Source organism: Eurytemora carolleeae, unplaced genomic scaffold (genome assembly GCF_000591075.1).
Source record: "Eurytemora carolleeae unplaced genomic scaffold, Eaff_2.0 scaffold916, whole genome shotgun sequence".
In the NCBI taxonomy this organism is placed as follows: Eukaryota; Metazoa; Arthropoda; class Copepoda; order Calanoida; family Temoridae; genus Eurytemora; species Eurytemora carolleeae.
In genome coordinates this window covers 109,452-131,252 of record NW_019396958.1, presented here as the reverse complement: position 1 = coordinate 131,252, position 21,801 = coordinate 109,452, and the positions used below count along the sequence as shown (strand labels likewise).

Below are 21,801 nucleotides of genomic sequence, written 5' to 3'. Positions count from 1 at the left end.
ATTTAACTAGAAAATTAACGTATTTGGGGGGAAATAAATCTGCAAGATAAACTTCTGAAGTGTGTGTGAGTTTGGGTGTGTGTGTGTGTGTGTTGGGGGGGGAGGTAATCCTCATCAACGTTCAATATATTTGGGAAAATAATGACTTTTTAAGATCTAGAGAACTTAATTAACAAATCTTGATATTATTCAAGTATGGATTCCTAGTATAAAAGATTGATTTGAGGATTTCAGTCTGGGATGGATTTCTCCGAGATTACGGCTCCAAAACCTCAACCCAGCTCTAAACTCCACTCTGAGCTTAGCTCAGAACCCATCCCGGATACATTGAACCTCGTTACAATTCTTAATTCAGGTTTGTTTCAACTGTAATAGTTATAAAACTGTTTTTATTCTCATTTTATTTAACCATTGTTATTCTTAAACCTTGGGATTGTGAACCCATATATATATATAAAGTAGTAATCTCTGTTTGTTTTTATGTATGATCATAACTTATGAACCTTTCGACCGATTTGCCTCAAATTTTGGGGAACTCGGGAGAACCAGGGGAATGTTCTGTGAGAGATTCCAAGCTTAGTGGGTTTACTTTTTTAGGGAAAAATTGTTAATATAGTAATCTACGACTAAGCTGATTTTGCTTAAAGGGACAAAAGACTTTTCAACTAACCATTATCTAACATATGATTTATAAAGAACGATCTCAATCGTTCCCTGAACAGCTTTATAGTATCAACTACTGCTATAAAAATATGGAAGATATTTTCAAAAATAGTGCTTTTAAAGTTAGAAAACGACGTTATCTTCTACATAATTGATCAAAGCTGGGAACTTTAGAATGGATAACCTTGAATCCCAACTACTTAATCCGAATATCCACTGTGGAAACTTTTAATTTTAGTCCTTAATCCTGATATATCCGCCATTCTAAAGTTCCCAGCTCAGATAAAGGCTTGAAAAACGTTGTAGTAAATCTGTGATGCTTCTCAACAATTAAAGGGTCCTTTGAAATTACGTTACAATCCCTTTAATTTTGTTGTGTAGACAATGATATTCTCGGAGACTGGGTGGAGGTGGATGAGAAGAAGGGAAAGGAAGGAAAGAAGAAAGATGATCTTGGACTTGATCTTGATTTAGATCTCCAGCTTTCAGGTAGAAAGATTGATAGATAGATATATAGATATAAGGAAGATGATCTTGGACTTGACCTTGTTTTGATCTCAAGCTTTCAGGTAAATAGATTATATATAGAAGGAAGATGATCTTGGACTTGATCTTGATTTAGATCTCAAGCTTTCAGGTAAATAGATAGATAGATAGATATATAGATAGAAGGAAGATGATCTTGGACTTGATCTTGATTTAGATCTCAAGCTTTCAGGTAAATAGATAGATAGATAGAAGGAAGGAAGGATAGAAGAAAGATGATCTTGGACTTGATCTTGATTTAGATTTCCAACTAACAGATAGATTGATAGATAGATCGATAGATAGATCGATAGATAGATCGATAGATAGATAGATAGATAGATAGATAGATCATAAATGATTATGATTATATTCTTTTTTAGACTCTGTTGTAATTAAAACTGACAAACAGTCGACAGTAGTTCAGAAGTCGACAAGATGGGCCGAGATGCTCGATTCAGAGGCGACAATTCCAGGTTAAATATTAAATATTCGACTAAGTCTTAATTTCTTAATTTATTGCTAGGCGGGTTAAAATAATCATAGCCGGGAGGAAATTTTTGTAGTAGGGATATAATATTTTCTTATTCTAGATTTCCATCAATTGGTTCCGCAGATGGCGTACCAGTGGCCCTTCGAGTTGGATACTTTTCAGAAACAGGCGGTGCTTAAACTAGAACAGGTTAGATCCCCGACCTTGCTCACCTTAAAAAAATTGTAGAATCAATTAGGGGTCCCACCAGGGAGTAAGGAATAGAAGGAGATATAACTGACGCGGTTCGCCATACCATATGATTATACAATATACATGCTTTGCAGACGGTACTCCATTTGTATTAGAAATATTCAGAAAAGGTTATTGTATACGCAGTACATCAGACAAATACTTCTTATTCAAATGAAGTACCGTCTGCAAAGCATCTATAATCATATGGTAGGGCGAACCACGTCAGTTTTATCTCCCTTCTATTTCTTACTCACTGGGATATATATTTTCTTGAAAAATCACCCCCCTTAAAAAGTTCATAATCACCTTTCCTACATCATATTATTTAGGAGTTATTTCTCGCTAAATTTGAGTAAAAGAATTGTCGAATATATAGTATAAAAAAGAGAAATAATCTTGACTTAGATATTTCCATGGAAACCAAACCATGGTTCTTTACAAGGTAATTTCAAGTAACTCTTAATGCACAGATGACAATACCCGATCCGTATCCGTACTCTTAAAAGCTTTGTCTGATGAATTAGATATCTATGTTTTTGTTTACAAGAACGGTTTATTTTCATTTTTGGTTTCTTTGCATTTCTTGTTTTTTGGAAACAATGTAGAAATCCACAGAAATAACTACTCGACGATATGCTTCAGATTTTATTCCAGATATCAAATAAAAGCTTCAAGGGTCCCGTTGTAAATCCGTCAATTCCATTTTTGCATAGAGGATCACGGAAAATTGTGCATGTCTCCTTAAGTTATGTTTTTTTTTATGTAGAAATTACTTCAGAGATATTCAAATTCGTTTTAAAATGTAAGTTTCAGTTTTGAAGTATTTTTTATAGATTAAAACAGACTATAGTTGATCAATTTAGGCGGAGAGTGTGTTTGTTGCGGCGCATACTTCCGCCGGTAAAACCGTTGTGGCGGAGTATGCCATTGCGTTGAGTCAGAAGCATATGACAAGGTAAGGGGATAATCTTGTAATTATTTTGCTGTTGTTAAGCACCTGTTGTCGATGAATTTTCAAAGCTGCAGAGCAGATTGATTTCAATGTGACATTATGACATTGATTGATCAATCAAATTTTCTTGCATTTTCCCCTGCATTTATTTTTGTATATACAGGGTGACCAAAATGTACAGATTGTACGGATTTGTTTCTATTAATTCTAAAATTGTACGGATTGTACGAGGGGAGGGGGGAGTGCAGAAGTAAACAAACGCCACCCAAACGTGTTTTGCGGCATGCGCGCTCCTTAATTGGTAATCAGAAATAAAAAGTTAACATTAAACCGATTATTTCTTAGATATAAGACCATATTGACTTCTGATGTTCAATATTGTTAATGTTTTCTTCATTGCTCCTCAGTTTCAAAAATAAATCTATAAGTACGCCACATGAAGCGCTAGAAAAAAATTACAAATCTTAGATCCAATTTGCCAATTTAATGACTGCATTTCATGATTGGAGTTAAGATACAAAAAGGTCTGACTGCCTGTTTACTAAAAATTACCTCACCCCACCCAAAGCAATATCTATCTCCATTTAGAAGATATTTTCAAAAAACCTTTACAGTGTTTAGATTTTTGTATCACTTTTTTTGCATTCGAGTTTTTTAGAAAGCTTAAACAAAGAAGGAAACCCATCCCAAAGAAGTGAAGTGAAAGACTAAATGCCATAATTATAGATTTTTAAATTTTAAATGTTTACTTATCCTATTTCTCCACTCATTATCATCCAAATTTACTTGATTCTATTCTGAACCTATTTACTTGTTTCTCCTCCCATTCTGATCCTAATTTACTTGTTTCTCCTTCCATTCTGATCCTAATTTACTTGTTTCTCCTCCCATTCTATCCTAATTTACTTGTTTCTCCTCCTATTCTCATCCTAATTTACTTGTTTCTCCTCCTATTTTCATCCTAATTTACTTGTTTCTCCTCTCATTCTCACCCTAATTTAAACTTGTTTCTCCTCTCATTCTCATCCTAATTTACTTGTTTCTCCTCTCATTCTCATCTTTTTTCAAAAATGGGATTTTTTCGAAAATTGTACTGATTGTACAGATTTTTTAAAAAAATGTACGGATTTTAAAAAAATGTACGGATTGGTTTAAAAAAATGTACGGATTGTACGGATTTTTAAAAAAAAATTGTACGGATTGTACGGATTGTTTTTCGAAAATTGTACGGATTGTACGGATTTCTTCTGAAAATGTACGGATTTTTGTACGGACGTGTTTAAAAAAAGTTTTGGCCACCCTGTAGATTGTACGGAATTGTTTCCCGAAAATGTAGGGATTGAACGGATTTGTTCTGAAAATGTAGGGATTGAACGGATTTGTTCTGAAAACGTACGGATTTTTGTACGGATTTTTTCAAAAAAGTTTTGTCCACCCTGTAAGTGTGCTTGAATTATGGACCCTGACGCCGAATTTAAAGAATTTGAGCCGCGGCTTAAATTTAAGCCACGCCTCAAATATGGTTGGTTCCACTTAAAATCGTATTCATTGTTTCAAGATTTAAGCCGGGGCTGAATTGAAACCGGTTCTTTAAGACGTGGCTCAAATTAATAGAATTCGGACACTGGGCCAGGGGGCTGAAACGTCATGTGTGTGTGTCTGTACCAAAAGAGTGTGTGTAAAGATTACCGTACCGAAGGTGTGTACTGTAGATATATACAGTACATACGAATCTCGGTATTTGTACAGTCTAGGAGAGTACATTTGTTTATTGTTAATTGTTTACATAAAGATAAGTTTGATATATATCTATATATAAATTTGTCTTGTCTGTCTGTTTGTTTGTCTGTTTTTCTGTCTTGTTTGTTTGTATCCAATAAACGTCAGAACGGCTGAACCGATCGGGCCCAAATTTTTTGTGGGACATCACGTGACCACAGGGAAGTTTTATGAATGATAAAAATAAAAATAAAAATGTCTTTTAAAGGTTTTTTAATTTTGTAAACAAATTTAAATTCTTAAAAATTCGCAAATTTTTTTTAAAAATCCGCAAAATATTTTGTTTTGTTTTGATATGTAATCAAAAAGAACATGTTCACACTTTAAATAGAAGATGGGCGCGAAGGGCCTTGAATTTCTAGTGTAGTATATTATTTATATATTTAAGTCAACACTATAAGCCAAATTTTAACGCAAAGAATATAACTTAATTAAAGTTTACAATAAATATAGTCGTTATTCAAGCTTAATTATTATTGACAACATTGTTCTGCAATTTCCTTGACTGTAATCATGTTGTGTGTCTGTACCAAAAGAGTATGTGTAAGGATTACCGTACTGGTCTGCAAAGCAGTGCGACTGGCTTTCTCATGCCAGACCAGCGCCATTTCCTTTCCCTTTATTCCTATTCTCTGCACTGTGCATGTTAATTTATTTGTCTTAATTTCTTCCTTTATTTAGGACTATTTACACTTCTCCCATCAAAGCTCTATCAAATCAGAAGTTTCGAGATTTTAAGGTAATACACGATTATATATTATATAATTCCCCCTACCCTCTCCTCTATCCTCTTTCTTCATCCTCTCCCCTCCTATCCTCCTTCTCCTCCCTCTCCTCCCCTCCTATCCCTCTTCTTAATCCTCTCCATCCCTCTTCTTCGTCCTCACCCCTCCTATCCCTCTTCTTCATCCTCTACCCTCCAATCCTCTTTCTTCGTCCTCTCCCCTCCTATCCCTCTTCTTCATCCTCCTAACCTACCTTTTCGTTATAAATCGTTTTTGTTGTCTTTTTTAATTTAACAAGCCTTTTTGACTGAATTTAAGTCTTCATGGGAAATTTTATGTTTTTGAAGAGAAAATTAAGATTTTAGGGGTTTTCATTTTGAATAGATAAAATGGTTTTAACAAGCGAAGGCAAAAGAAAATTTTCCTAAGGTTTAAAAATCAATCCCTGAGATTAAAAAGTGTTTTTTGTTTAACAGGTTTTCGGTTGATATTTTGCCCCTTGCATCGAGGAACCGGATCCTAAGGACTGGTTTATAGACCTTCCCCCCAACCCCCTTCTCCCCCCACCAAATAGGTTGTCAAGTACAATAGATGGCAACAGAAAAATCGACCAACTGCGCACAACGTCATATGTGTCAAATGAAAAAAGAAAGACATGTCCTCAATTAGTTTGTATGATTTCCAAGATTCGGTGGAGATAAATGTCGTCTTTGTAGGAATACGTAAAAAATATTTACAACTCAAAATTAGATAGAGTATTTTTACTGTATAGGTTGTCAAGTACAATAGATGGCAACAGAAAAATCGACCAACTGCGCACAACGTCATATGTGTCAAATGAAAAAAGAAAGACGACATGTCCCTCAATTAGTTTGTATGATTTCCAAGATTCGGTGGAGATAAATGTCGTCTTTGTTGGAATACGTAAAATATTTACAACTCAAAATTAGATAGAGTATTTTTACTGTCGTTTGTTGGCTTAATTTTTTTTTCATTGTATATATCTATGTAAACTAAATAGTCTGAGGGAGGGGGGGGCGTCCAGGCCACATCCCTCTAAGTACCATTAAAGTAAATATTTCTAGGGTTATTATAGGTTTACTGTTCAATTTCTAAAGCCAGCTAATTTAAAAAAAAAATTAGACTTATAACTTTTCGAAACACTCATACTATATACGAATTTTACAAAAAATCATTTGGATTACCTTGTTTTAAAAGTGACGTAGTTTTGGTGGGTTAAACAATGACTTACGTATACACATAATATCATCATACACAACAACAGCAACAAAAAAACAATAATAAAAATACAAAAATATTTTTAACTATTTATTAAAGCATAAAACAAAAAGGTTGATAATGGAGATCTTGGTTTACAGTTATTGATGGGATTGCAGAGGATAAGAGAAATTTCCTTGAAGGGAAGATTTTTGGAAGTTTCGAAAAAGTCCTCAAATTTGGCTTAAAATCAGACTTAGCAAAATGAAGAGCACACACTCTGCTATCTCCGATTTCATTAGTGTTGTCAATTTTCAAAGAATTCAGCCACAATTCCTGCTTCTTTTTGTTCTTTGGAAATTAAAATCTGGATGTCCCCGGGGGTGGACGGCATCCAGGCACAAAACAAGTTCTTCTCCTGCCCCCTAAATGAATAAATATAATCAATGAAGACCAAAAAATATCATAATGTAATGTTGACTTAGTATGTGTTCATAGTATACCTTTAAAGTACCCCCCCCCCCCTCACCTTGATGGATTTAAAATAAATGAAATAAATCCGTCGTTTTTTATCAAAACAAATCACACAGACATTCATATTGCGAAATTTAAATATAATATACACGTTGTCTCACAAAACACTTTGCAGATCCAAAATTTTGGCTGTAACATATAACTTACATAAAATGTACGAAAATTTGTGAATTTTTTGGTTATTTATGAACAAATGAATATATGTAAAAAATCAAAATTTGAAAAATCTGGGAAATCGATTTTTCGGCTCATGCTACATAATTAAAGAAGTGATTGTAACATTAAAAGAATGCCTGGAAATAACTGAAATATCGAGATTTCTAATGTTAACATGATTGTGAACATTTAATCAAAATTGTTGCCTCAGTACCCAATACCCCTACTCTAAATTTTTGTTTGGGGCACCCTGTTAATAATATATATCTACATAGACTTTCCAATAATTTCATAAATAAATTGCTTTTGAAAAATTTATATATTTCTTACATGTTCCCAAAAATAATAAAATACGACATTTGAGAAAAAAATTAAATATTCTTAGAAGACGACATTTCATTAGAAAATTACAGTTTCTTGTTGCCTGTATTTCCCCCGGATCTGGGGGTTTATCCACGATTAGACCTTTCCAGAGCACTTCTCCAAAGATATCATTAAACATTTCTGAAATATGTTTTAACGTTATACTTTCGAATTACAATATTAAAGGGTTATGTACAAAATCAGTTTCAACCCCGTTATTTAATCTATAGAACGTTAAATGAAAAATCGTAAAAACAGAAATAAAGAACATATAAAATTGCACTAATTTCACTAAAAGATAAGCATTTTAGTCTAAAAATATCACTTTTATTTATAGTTTTGTAAGACAGAAAATTTGAGTTGACACTTATGACGTTTAAACAGCTGTACTGAAAGTGTACGCATTCTGTGTTGCCATCTATTGTACTTGACAACCTATTTGCCCCCCACAATATTTGAAAATATCTTTTCTTGTACTGGAATTATTTATCTAGGATACTTTTAACGATGTTGGACTGGTAACTGGTGATATACAAATCAACCCTGCCGCTACTTGCCTCATCATGACAACTGAGATTCTTAGGTAATTAACATCGTAAGTTTTTTTTAAATCCTCCCCACCACCTTTTCAAAATTGATTTGTTTTCACCCACTGGTTAAGTCTGTTTACGCGGAGCGGAAAAATAGTTTATGGGGTTTAATTGCGGTATTTGGTGAAAATTAATTATTTTTAGGAGAAACTAAATAAATTTTAGGGTAAAATTAAACTAATTTGATGGTAAATATTTTTTCTCGAAGAATTACTGTCCAATCTTTTTTCCCTAGACCCAAACATCCAAATCACCTCTTGTTATCAAGATGCAAATTTTCAAAACCCTGCTTAAATACTTTTTTAGATTAAGATAAAAATAAACATATAAAATAAAACATATTTGAATGTTCTGATTAAAATTGACTTACTAGGTCATTGTTGTATAACGGGAGCGATATTATTCGAGATTTAGAGTGGGTCATTTTCGACGAGGTAACTTAAATAAAAAATAAAAAATATTTTTAAGCTAGTTTAATTGTTACGTGAAAAATAATACAATAAATTAATGATTTTTATTAAAGCGGGTAATCGGGATTTGAGATTATGCAAACTATACTTAAATGTTGAGATTTCTAGGTTTAATGAAACTTCCAAACATATTGGCAGACTCAAGGGCTTAAACTTTCTAACATATTTCGATTTCTAGAAAAGAAGTTCCCATTATATTGGGATTTCTACGCAAACCTTACCAACATATTGGGATTTCTAGGCAATCATTCCTATATTGGGATTTTTAGACAAACCTTCCCAACAAATTGGGATCTCTAGACAAACCTTCCAACCGTATTATTATATATATGTAGAGTAAAAAAAGTAGATGTTAGCTCCACATTTTATTGAAAATATATTTCGGTTTGTGTTGACCCTCATCCCTTTCTATTCACTTTTTAAAGAAGTTTTAAGACAATTATTATTCCTTGAGATTGTTTTTATTTAAAATATTGGTAAGGGTCGACAATGGACATATTGGGATTTCTAGGCAAAACTTCGAACATATTCGGATATCTAGGAACACCTAATAAAATATTGTGATTTTGCGGCAAACCTTCTCAACATTGAGATTACTATGTAAAAATTCCTAACATATTGTTATGCTTTAGGTTCACTATATCAATGACCCAGAGCGTGGAGTGGTGTGGGAAGAAGTTCTAATTCTTCTCCCCGAGCACGTGAATATCATCATGCTGTCTGCTACTGTACCAAATACATTGGAGTTTGCAGACTGGGTAGGAAGGTAGATAATTTTATATCACAGGTTCGTGCCTACTAAAACAGTTTGATGCCTTTTTGTGCTACCATGAAAATCCGCCAAATAGAATATAAAATCGGGGTTTTCAACTCAACTCTGTGGAAAATAAGATGCAGCTTGAATCCGAAACCTCAAGCCGTTAATTAGGCCCAACGACAGCTTAGACCTGAATCGTATCTTCCAGAGGTTTTGAAATCGCGCTTAGAGCATTTTATTGTGGTGCTATTTTGGACTAAAAACTGTATGTTTTTTTTTAATTTTATTTAATATATCTTGATGTTTTGTAGAAATTATACAAAAAAAGTGTTATTAAAATCTAGAGAAATAAGATTAAAATATTTAAAAGTTTACATGGAATGTATTTTGCTTTATGAATCTGGAATCGTGTGCAAATTAATTTCATAGGTTCTAAAGAATTTGAAATTAAAACTTGTTGTCGAAACATTAATCACTTACACTGCTTTCTTCATTAGTGTTCTTGTTAAATTAAATTTTATTTAGGACAAAAAAGAAGAAAATCTGGGTTATTTCAACAGCAAAAAGGCCAGTCCCACTTGAACACTTCCTGTACACTGGTAAATATATTTATAAAATGTACATTTTGCAAAAAATCCACGAGTTTTAAATAATTACGCATTTTGCTATTTTGTAATAAGATTTTCATACGTTCGATCGATTCTCTGATATCCAGTTTCAAGATGATCCCACAAGTTGATGTCCATTATGTGTTTTGGAGNTTTTTAATTGATTGAACAATTGAATGAACTATAATGATTGATTAACTGATTGTGACTGATTGATTGATTGATTTGCGTCTTGGATCAAGTGGTAGAGTCGGGATGAAAGATTTCTGCTCAAGAATGCTGCCGGCAACTGATTGTTTTATTGATTTATGGATGGATTGATTGATTTGATTTGATTAATTGATTGATTGATTGATTGATTGATTGATTGATTGATTGATTGATTGATTGATTGATTGATTGATTGATGTCTAAGTCTAGTGGAAAGACTTATAATTGTAGACTCCTTCTCCAAGATGCTCCCGGCAACTGATTGATTGATTGTTTGATTGATTGATTGATTGATTGATTGATTGATAGATTGATGTCTAAGTCTAGTGGGAAGACTTATGATTGTAGACTCCTTCTCCAGAATGCTGCCGGCAACTGATTGATTGATTGATTAATTGATTGATTTATGTCTAGGTTTAAGTGGGAAGAGTTGGGATGAAAGATTCCTTCTCCAGAGATAGGAACTTTAGATTGGGATACCCTGAATCCTGATCGCTTAATCTGAATATCCACTGTGGAAACTTTCTTTTTAATCCGCTCTTGTTGGATATAACATTTCCTACTACTGTAATAAAGAAACCTTTGATTGCAATTAAAGATATGATGCTATATCGGTAGAACTAATATACGATTGAACTAACGTCAGCTGTTCTTAAGTCGGCTTTAAGATCAATTAAACAAATATGAATTTAATCATGTTAACATAAACATTAATCCTAAACTTACATGCGTTCAATTGACCATTAGTCCAATTGATAAGACACCACAAATGCGGGAAAAATTTAAACCGGTTTTTTAAAAACTTAGAGAGTGCATCTCTAATCTGTAGAAATTAATCTAAAGACTAAATAAGTCTGGAGATTAGTGAAAAGAGAGGATTAAGCATTGATCTTGATATCCACTATTCTAAAGTTTTCAGCTCAGGACGCTGCCAGCAACTGATCGATAGATAGATTGATTGATTGATTGATTGATTGATTGATTGATTGATTGATTGATTGACTGATTGACTGATGTCTAGGCTCAAGTGGGAAGAGTCGGGATGAAAGATTCCTGCTCCAGGATGCTGCTGGCAACTTTTTACAGAAGGGTTACACAAAGGCGGTAGAGGCAAAGAAGGAGAGAGAAGCCAAGGTACAGAAGACGCTGACAGACATTTTTAGAAAAATGAAAATGCGATACGATTTTTTTTTCAAAATCTCATTGAAGATTAAATAAATATTTTGACTTGCATTCTTGTTTCCTAACAATCTTTATTTTTCCTGACAATGTTGTAATATTCATTTCATTTACTAATTGAAAGATTGAATGATTGATTGAATCGGTTGATTGATTTTTTAATTGATTGAACAATTGAATGAACTATAATGATTGATTAACTGATTGTGACTGATTGATTGATAGAATCGAACGATTATTTGATTGAATTGTTACCAATTAATTTATAAGGGTAAACAGCAGACTGGTAGTAAAGGAGTGAAGGACCGAGTTGGTCCCCAGCAGGAGCGGAATATCTGGTTAACTCTCATAGATCATCTTCAGCGACAAGACAAGCTTCCTGTAGTAGCATTCACTCTCAGTAGGTCAAGGTAGGTCAATACTAGTTTCCTGTAGTAGCATTTACCCTCAGTAGGTCAAGACAAGCTGCCTATAGTAGCATTTACCCTCAGTAGGTCATGGTAGGACAAGACAAGCTGCCTATAGTAGCATTAACTCTTAGTAGGTCAAGGTAGGACAGGACAAGCTGCCTATAGTAGCATTTACCCTCAGTAGGTCAAGGTAGGTCAAGATAAGCTGTCTATAGTAGCATTCACTCTTAGTAGGTCAAGGTAGGACAAGACAAGCTGCCTATAGTAGCATTTACCCTCAGTAGGTCAAGACAAGCTTCCTATAGTAGCATTTACCCTCAGTAGGTCATGGTAGGACAAGACAAGCTGCCTATAGAAGCATTTACCCTCAGTAGGTCATGGTAGGACAAGACAGCTGCCTATAGTAGCATTTACCCTCAGTAGGTCAAGGTAAGACAAGACAAGCTTCCTGAAGAAGCATTCTTCCTTAGTAGGTCATAGTAGGTCAATACTAGCTTCCTGTTGCAGCATTCACCCTTAGTAGGTCATGGTAGGTCAATACTAGCTTCCTGTTGTAGCATTTACCCTCAGTAGGTCATGGTAGGACAAGACAAGCTTCCTGTTGTAGCATTCACCCTTAGTAGGTCAATACTAGCTTCCTGTTGTAGCATTCACCCTCATTGGCTTTTTTCTTTAGATCTCATGACAATCTGAGTCCTGAGATAAAAATTGGTAACATTTAAGACTAGTTTGGTAACTCAGCTCTGTCTGGAAATTTGAATTTTAAACCAAGCTAGAAATATTTTCCTTCGGCTCTATCGAGGTCTCCAATTTAAATTTAAGGCAACTTGGTCAAGAGGTTAATAAGTTATTTTCGGACATCCAAACAGAGAAACATATAGAGATTACTTACTTTACATTAATAATGTAGATGTGATCAGAACGCGAATATACTGACGAGTCTGGATTTAACAACAAATATGGAGAAAGGAGATATCCATCATTTTATCAATAAATGTGTTTCAAGACTCAAGGGGCCGGATAGAAAACTCCCTCAAGTAAGAATTCGAGATTTTTTTCTTTATTTTTCTTGTTATGTTCTTTTCCTGGTTCGTCTGGTTATTGTTCCTTATGTTAATATGTCTTTGAGCCTTTGCTAAACTTTTCTTGTCATATTATGGTCATGTCATGTTCTATACATGTCCTATTCTTGTCCTGTCCTGTTCCAGTCATTATGTTCTTGTCTCTCTATTTGTCCTGGTCTTTCTCCTGTCCCGTTTTCTTTCTCTTATTATTGCTATTATTATTATTAATATTATTATTATTATTATTATTATTATTGTTATTATTATTATTATTATTATTATTATTATTTCTTTGTCAAGATGATTCTCCCATTTCCCCGCACCCATTTTCTAGGCTACGGTTTTGATTATCATTTAAGGGACTGTTGTGAATCAGATATGCCACTTGATATAAAGAGGGTCACTTGAAATGTCATTTACGGTCCCTTTAAAAAATAATATTATGTACTAGTTCTATAATAATATTATGTACTATGTTAATATTATGTACTAGTTATAAAATAATATTATTTAAGATAAGATAAGATAAGATAAAGTTTATTGCTAAAATAAATGTATCTGTATACAGATAGAGTTTACAATTATAATATTATGTATTAGTTATCAAATAATATTATGTACTAGTTATAAAATAATATTATGTAATAGTTATAAAATAATATTATGTACTAGTTATAAAATAATATTATGTACTAGTTATAAAATAATATTATGTAGTAGTTATCAAATAATATTATGCACTAGTTATCAAATGATATTAAATGGTGTGTAGGTAGTTTGATATTAAATGTTGTGTAGGAAGTGGTGGAGTGCTATTATGTACTAGTTAGCAAATAATATTATGCACTAGTTATCAAATAATATTAAATGGTGTGTAGGTAGTTTGATATTAAATGTTGTGTAGGCAGTGGTGGAGTGCTATTATGTACTAGTTATAAAATAATATTATGTACTAGTTATAAAATAATATTATGTACTAGTTATCAAATAATATTAAATGTTGTGTAGGTAGTGGGTGGGCTATTATGTACTAGTTACCAAAAAATATTATGCACTAGTTATCAAATATTATTATGCACTAGTTATCTAATAATATTAAATGGTGTGTAGGAAGTTTGATATTAAATGTTGTGTAGGAAGTGGTGCAGTGCTATTATGCACTAGTTATCAAATAATATTATGTACTAGTTATCAAATAATATTAAATGTTGTGTAGGAAGTGGTGGAGTGCAATTATGTACTAGTTAGCGAACAATATTATGCACAAGTTATCAAATAATATTAAATGGTGTGAAGGAAATGGTGGAGTGCTATTATGTACTAGATAGCAAATAATATTATGCACTAGTTATCAAATAGTATTAAATGTTGTGTAGGAAGTGGTTGATTGCTATTATGCACTAGTTAGCAAATAATATTAAATGTTGTGTAGGAAGTGGTGGAGTGCAATTATGTACTAGTTAGCAAATAATATTATGCACTAGTTATCAAGTAATATTAAATGGTGTGTAGGAAATGGTGGAGTGCTATTATGTACTAGTTAGCAAATAATCTTATGTACTAGTTATCAAATGATATTAAATGTTGTGTAGGAAGTGGTAGAGTGCTATTATGTACTAGTTATCAAATGATAATAAATGTTGTGTAGGAAGTGGTCGAGTGCTGTTTCGCGAACGGTTGGGTCAAACTTCTCTTTGCAACAGAAACATTCGCAATGGGAGTCAACATGCCGGCTAGGTATTAATTCTATAGACTCATTACTCATTAGATAGACAAGGGGTATTTATCCACAATCAGCGTAGCCTGAAACTAATGGTAAGAAAGCACTAAGTTGTTAATTTCAAATGAATTTTAGTAATAAGTTTTAATTTAAAATTATTAATTATCCATTTTGAAGTCTAGTACATTTTCTTAATTATTTTTAACTTTAATTGTTTGTATTCAGTCCTAAACCATAATATCTTCTTTGGTTCTTTCTAGCACTGAGTATATATATTCGTATATATTTTGATGAATTACTCCAATCCCCCCAGGAAATAAAAAAAAAACATAACTGGCAAGTGTTTAAGATGTTGCGGATACTTATCAGCTATCACTAAAGAAATCATTTGTTGACCCCAAAATAAGTTTTATTTCACATTTAAATGTTTCACAGTTAAAAAAACAACAAAAATATATCCTTTGATTTAAATTGTTTAGAACGGTTGTGTTCGACAATATCAAGAAGCATGATGGCAAGCAATTTCGAGTTTTACTTCCTGCCGAGTACATTCAGATGGCAGGCAGGGCAGGCAGAAGAGGACTTGACTCTACAGGTAGGATATTAATCTACTTCCTGCCGATTATATACAACTGGCAGGCAGAAGAGGACTGGACTCTACAGGTAGGATATTAATCTACTTCCTGCCGAGTATATACAGCTGGCAGGCAGAAAAGGACTGGACTCTAGGTAGGAAATTTATCTACTTCCTGCCCAGTATATACAGAGGACAGGCAGGGCAGGCAGAAAAGGATTGTACTCCACAGGTAGGAAATTACTCTACTTCCTGCTGAGTTTATAGTAACAGATGGCAGACAGGGCAGGCAGAAAAAAAACTTACTCCACAGGTAGGAAATTTATCTAATTCATGCCGAGTATATACAGATGGCAGACAGGGCAGGCAGAAAAGGACTGGACTCTACAGGTAGGAAATTTATATACTTCCTACCAAGCAGAGATTTCTTTGCTCAATTTCATGAACTGTACATTGTACTTTTATAGCTTTAATTAAAAGTTTCTATTAGCCTGGAAAATAGCTTCTGAAATGGAAGGGAGGGATGATTTATTAGCCTTCAGTTATACTGTAAGTACAATTGTTTAATGTTTAGGAACTGTGATAATCCTGTGTAAGAACGAGGTGTACGACATGAATGACCTTCACGGGATGATGAAAGGAAAACCTACGAGGCTAGAAAGCAAGTTTAGACTCACCTACTCAATGATACTAAATCTTCTCAGGTGAATTTCTCTTATTCCCTGCTCTGCTTCCCAAACTGTGTGATTTAAATGTGAAAAAAACGTCAATTATGTTAATTATGCTACGAGACTAGAAAGCAAGTTTAATGATACTTAATCTGTTGAGGTGAAATACTCTCATTAATATTTAAGAACAGTCAACTATATTTTACCTCTCTAGTTTCTGAGAACAATCAGTATGATTGTTAAATTCTGTCTTTAAACTTCTAGAATTTGGTTTAACAATGTTGTATATAGATCTTAAGTCACTTGGTAGAGAAAGAACAAATGACTGTCCAGAGTCTGAATTTAATGAATTTGAGCCGCGGCTCAAATCCGCCAAAAACCGGTTTTAATTAAGCGCCGACTTAGATCTTGAAACATTAAATACAATTTTAAGTGGAACCAACCATATTTGAGCTGCGGCTCTAATTCTTTAAATTCGGCCTCAGGAATCACATTTTTCAAAAGCTTTAGATATTTATTTCGAAATGACAGTTTATGTTTTCATAGTACATTAATATTTAATAACTTGCTACTACAATGCTAAACATGTTTTTTAATTATTCCTTCGTATTTTGATATAGGTTCTACATAGAAATAATAATAACATAAGACTAGGGTATTTTCAATATTTCATATTCAGATCCAGGTCATTAACATTTCTCTAAGATTTACTGATTTCTCTTTTGTATCCCTTCTCTTTGCTAATACTTAATGAATCATACAGAGATCAGGAAACTTTTCCAACAGTTTAGATCTGGGTTTTGAAAGTAAAAAAGTTTTTTTTCAGTTTTTGGTTGATATTTTGCCCTTGGATCCGGATCCAAGAAGCCAAAGTCTTGCAGATTTAACGCATCCGGATCCGATCCGAAGCACTGATATTCACATCAAAATTCTTTTCCCCAAAATAAACTTTTCTACTAGAATATTTTTTGTCCCTGAATTTTAACCAAAGTTAGTTATTTTTGGGTAAAATTAGTAAATTTTAAAGGAAAAAGTAATATTTCTCGCATTAAGAGATATTAAATACGTAATTTCAAGTCACCCTACGTTTATAAAGTGCATGGTGGCTTGTACAGTTCACATCTGTACCTTTTAAACCTCTGTCTGATCATAGATGAAATTAGTTTTTAAAATTCTTTTGTTTTGTCAGAGTTGAAGAGTTGAGAGTGGAGGATATGATGAAGCGCAGTTTTGCTGAACTGGATACACAGAAGAAACAGGGAAAACAATCATTCAATCAATCAACTAATCAATTAGCCAATCAATCAATCAACCAATGAATCAGCTGGTTAGTCAATAAATCAGCTGATTAGTCAATAAATCAGCTGAGCTTGGACCAAACATGGAAGTATGCTAAAACTTACGATGCTTTTATCTTTCCAAAATTATTTATTGAGTTATAATAACTTTAAGTTGTTATTGTCCTATTCAAACAACATGTTTTGTCAGTTTTCACTAAAAGACCCGGTCACTCACCTCAGATCTAAATTTCTATCTCTTATATCTTGGCAACCTGATGTCGCAGTATTCTTATATTTCTAGGCATACATTGTGAGTTATTTCTAGATCACAGAGTTTAAAATTTTTTACTGTCAGGTTGTAAAGATAAAAGAGTGTGTCGCAATCAGTTCCCTTGTCATTCATTTAACAAACATTTACTCTATTTCAAGATTTTTTGTGAGAAGTTAGAATTTATGTTTTCTGTGAAAAGGTCGCGTACAAGGACAGAGCCGAAGTACTGAAATCTGAACTTGAGACATTATCAGATATTTCCGGAGACGGATTTCAGGACGTTAAACTCTTTTATGCGCTAGCAACTCAATACCTAGAGAAAAGGTAAGTGTCTAAGCAGGGGCGTATATAGAAATATGTCCGGGGGGCGGGGGGTGCCCGGTGCAGTTGCTTCGGGACATCCAACTCTGTAAAGTCTGGAGTTGACTTTGTTTAGTCTCTTTAAAGCAGTGCTTGGGATCCATTTAATTTTGATGTGGATCCGTATCCTGGATCCTGGATCCGCACTGGAAAAAAATGGATCCGGATCCAGCCAGGTCATATCTTTAAGATTTACTAAAATTTTTTAACAAAAAATGATTGTCAAATTTTTTGTTTTATTTTTTTCGCTTATTTTTATTATAAAACTTGATGAACCATTCAGAAATGTCACGTAGTGTACATAATTACCTTATGAATTCAGGAATAGTATTTAAACTCTGCTGGAGTGTACACTATAACATTATGTTGAGATACAGTACTATGTACAGTAGAGTAGTCACGTAGTGTACATAATAACCTTATGAATTCAGGAATAGTATTTGGACCCTACTGCTCTCCCATCATACTCCTTGTAAAGCACTTTCCCCCGGCAGAATTATCCTCCTTAATCTCAGGTAAATGAAGTTCTGATACGACACAATTTATCCAATTATACATAAATTTTAAATAAAACTTGTATGGTCGAAATTACTGTATCTGTATACAGAGATATAAACACAGATGTTAATTTTTCTATAATTTGTCAATTGCCTTCATTTCATGTTAAAGTAACTTTTAAAATTTCATACATACATACCTAACCTTTTTTTCCCTCTCCACTTCCTAACCTTTTTTTCCCTCTCCACTTCCTAACCTTTTTTTCCCTCTCCACTTCCCAACCTTTTTTTCCTTCTCCACTTCCTAATGCTTTTTCCCTCTCCACTTCCCAACCTTTTTTTCCTTCTCAACTTTCTAACCTTTTCCCCTCTCCACTTCCTAATCTTTTTTCCCTCGCCACTTCCCAACCTTTTCCCCCTCTCTACTTCCTAACCTTTTCCCCTCTCCACTTCCCAACCTTTTTTCCCTCTCCACTTCCTTATCTTTTTTCCTTCTCCACTTTCTAACCTTTTTTCCCCTCCCAACTTCTTAACCTTTTTTTCCCTCTCCACTTCCTAACCTTTTTCCCCTCTCCACTTCCTAACCTTTTTTCCTTCTCCACTTCCTAACCTTTTTTCCCTCTCCACTTCCTAACCTTTTTTTCCCTCTCCACTTCCTAACCTTTTTTTCCCTCTTCACTTCCTAACCTTTTTTCCTTCTCCACTTTCTAATCTTTTTTCCCTCTCCACTTCCTAACCTTTTTTCCTTCTAGAGTTCCTAATCTTTTTTCCTCTCCACTTCCTAGCCTTTTTTCCCTCTCGACTTCCTAACCTTTTCCCCCTCTTAACTTCCTAACCTTTTTTCCTTCTCCACTTCCCAACCTTTTTTCCCTCTCCACTTCCTAACCTTTTTACCCAATCCACTTCTTAACCTTTTTTTTCCCTCTCCACTACCTAACCTTTTTTCCTTCTTCACTTATCTCTTTTTCCCTTTCCACTTCCTAACCTTTTTTCCCTCTCCACTTCCTAATCTTTTTTCCCTCTCCACTTCCTAACCTTTTTTCCTTCTCCACTTCCTAATCTTTTGAACATTTTTTAGATGTTCAAAAAGATTTATCTAAAAGAACAAATTTAATTACTTTGCATTATCTAAATAGCTGTATTCTGGATGTTATTTTTGTAGTTCAATATTTACTCTACAGATGTCTCTTCATGTAGCATGATCTTTGATTGGGGGTTTACTTCAGAATTGATGTTGAAGTAAACAAAGTTATTGTGGGTGTTTATCCTATACATTGTATACATCTGAGATTAGTTTTCACCACAATTATTGTTCCTTGCAGCATTTCTTCTAGTAGCAGTTAGCGAAAGCTACTCTATAGTCATGCACATGTGCCTAACTCACTTTAAAAAAAAAATATAAATGCAATTGTAAAATCTTTAAAAATAAATAATCGTTTTGTCAAAAAAAATTGTATTTTCTTTGGTTTTCCAGTTATCATTATCTTTCTTCCTCTACTTTTCCTCTAGTCCTTTTGATAGTGCGTAAGACGAGTAGCAAAAATTGTGTTAAGTGATAAAAAAGTTGTGAGCAGGGACATAAAATGAAATGTTTAAGAAAGGTAGTTAAAGTTGTGAGTAGGGATATAAAAAAAATCATGATTAAGACGGGTAGTTAAAGTTGTGAGCAGGGATATAAGATGAAATGTTTAGGCAGAATATTAATGTCCCTGGAGTACTGTTAGCTGTAGATAATAAGTCCAAGGAGAGACAGTACACTGTTCTCCTTCCACAGCCTATGGAGGTAAGTGAGTTGATAGATTGATTGATTGATTGATTGATGATTGATTGATTGATTGATTGTACACTTCTTTCCCCAACGTATGCAGGTAAGTGGGTTAATACAGTGGACCGATGAATTTTTTTAATTAATTAATCGTTGAATTATAAACATTCGTAAAAAATGATCAGATTTTTTCAAAGTTGCTTTTGTCTCTTTCAATAAATGTCTTAATTTTGTTTAATCTGCTTTATTAATGATTGTTCACCTGCTTTACTTTCTTGATTCACTTTATCGTAGTATATAAGGAATGATTGCGCTGAGCCTAACTTTAAGGTTCTTATTTCAAAATTGTGATAAAGAAATTATGTTGTTGGTAAAAACTTCCCATCTGAAGATAAATTTTTCACACTGGGGTCAGGGGGTTTCACCTTTGTTTGGTATTTCAATTTCAAGTTTGAATTGTTTTATTTAATTTTTAGTCTGTTGGTTTGAAGTGCCTAAGCCTAGATGATTCTGCGCTCTCGGAGGCGAAAGATAAATTAAAAACAAGATGTTTGTCTTTAGCAAGGAAATTAAAATAATTGATTTTTTTAAAATCTAATTTATTATTTGATTTAAAGTTGTAGTTCTTCAAAATTTATGTTTTTAAAGGCAGCATTGAGTAAAAACCTTTGGCTTTTGATAATTATTTTAATTGTAAGAAATCGATTAAAATGTTATTTTAAATTTAGAAGCGGCAAAACTCGTTATTTCAAAAATTCGTTAAACATCGGTTTTATTTACAGGGTGGCCAAAATGTACGGATTGTACGGATTTTTTATTTTGTAACCCTAAAATTGTACGGAATGTACGGATTGTATGGATTGTACGGATTTTTTTCAAATTGTACGGGTTGTACGGATTTTTATCTTGGAAATGCACCGTTTTTTTTTTATTTTCACTCATTTCAGCAAATTTTTACGAAAATTACAAAAAAAAAAATTTTCGTCAAAATGAAGTTAGTTTAACTTATTTTCTGCATTCTAAATAATATTAGATTGATTAATGTTTCAATTGACAATAAAAATTCATTCATAATTTTTGAGATCCCAGAAGTGTTCATTTGAGAATATGTTCCAGAAGTGTTCATTTAAGAATATGTTTATCTATCTGTCTTATCTGTCTAGGTATCTCTCTAGCTAACTGTCTAGCTATCTGTCTATCTATCTGTCTAGCTTCTGTCTAGCTATATGTCAAGCTATATGTCTAGCTATCTGTCTATCCATCTGTTTATCTATCTGCATGTCAGTTTATCTATCTGTTTATATATCCTATTTGTCTCTCTGTTTATCTATATGTGTATGTGTCTATCTGCTTCTCTGTCTATTTATCTGTCTATCTATCTGTCTGTCTGTTTATCTATCTATCTATCTGTCTCTTTATCAGATCTGAGAACATCCTCTCAAGTTTCTTCCGTTTATCTGTAAATCTTTTCATTTTTAATTTTATATTAACTTTCTTTTAATTGAGTGTGCAACCATGTACCACGCTAATTTTAATTATATTAGATCCTAAATCTACACTCCACTCTTTCTAATTATAACTTAATCGTTCGTTTGTTAAATGGCCTTATTCACACCGATCTAAACAGTTTTAAAAATTAGAATCAACGCTCTTTAGTTCTCTAGTTCTCTGGTTCTCTGGTTCTCTGGTTATCTGGTTCTCTGGTTCTCTGGTTTTCTAATTCTCTGGTTCTCTAG

The 21,801-nt window shown here is 33.3% G+C and overlaps 1 protein-coding gene across 1 annotated transcript in view; it reads left to right on the top strand.

Moving 5' to 3' along the window:
- The window catches only part of LOC111710505 (helicase SKI2W-like), a 40,256-nt gene that overhangs the window by 10,184 nt on the left and 8,271 nt on the right, over positions 1-21,801 (top strand). The window contains 21 exon segments of the mRNA XM_023484608.1: positions 227-355; positions 1,045-1,152; positions 1,572-1,664; positions 1,782-1,870; positions 2,779-2,870; positions 5,328-5,385; positions 8,137-8,225; positions 8,606-8,666; positions 9,335-9,468; positions 9,985-10,058; positions 11,299-11,411; positions 11,727-11,866; positions 12,777-12,903; positions 14,495-14,667; positions 15,130-15,245; positions 15,799-15,928; positions 17,082-17,151; positions 17,643-17,767; positions 18,235-18,318; positions 19,993-20,083; positions 20,542-20,630. Of these exon segments, the coding sequence (XP_023340376.1) occupies positions 227-355; positions 1,045-1,152; positions 1,572-1,664; positions 1,782-1,870; positions 2,779-2,870; positions 5,328-5,385; positions 8,137-8,225; positions 8,606-8,666; positions 9,335-9,468; positions 9,985-10,058; positions 11,299-11,411; positions 11,727-11,866; positions 12,777-12,903; positions 14,495-14,667; positions 15,130-15,245; positions 15,799-15,928; positions 17,082-17,151; positions 17,643-17,767; positions 18,235-18,318; positions 19,993-20,083; positions 20,542-20,630 (2,185 nt within the window).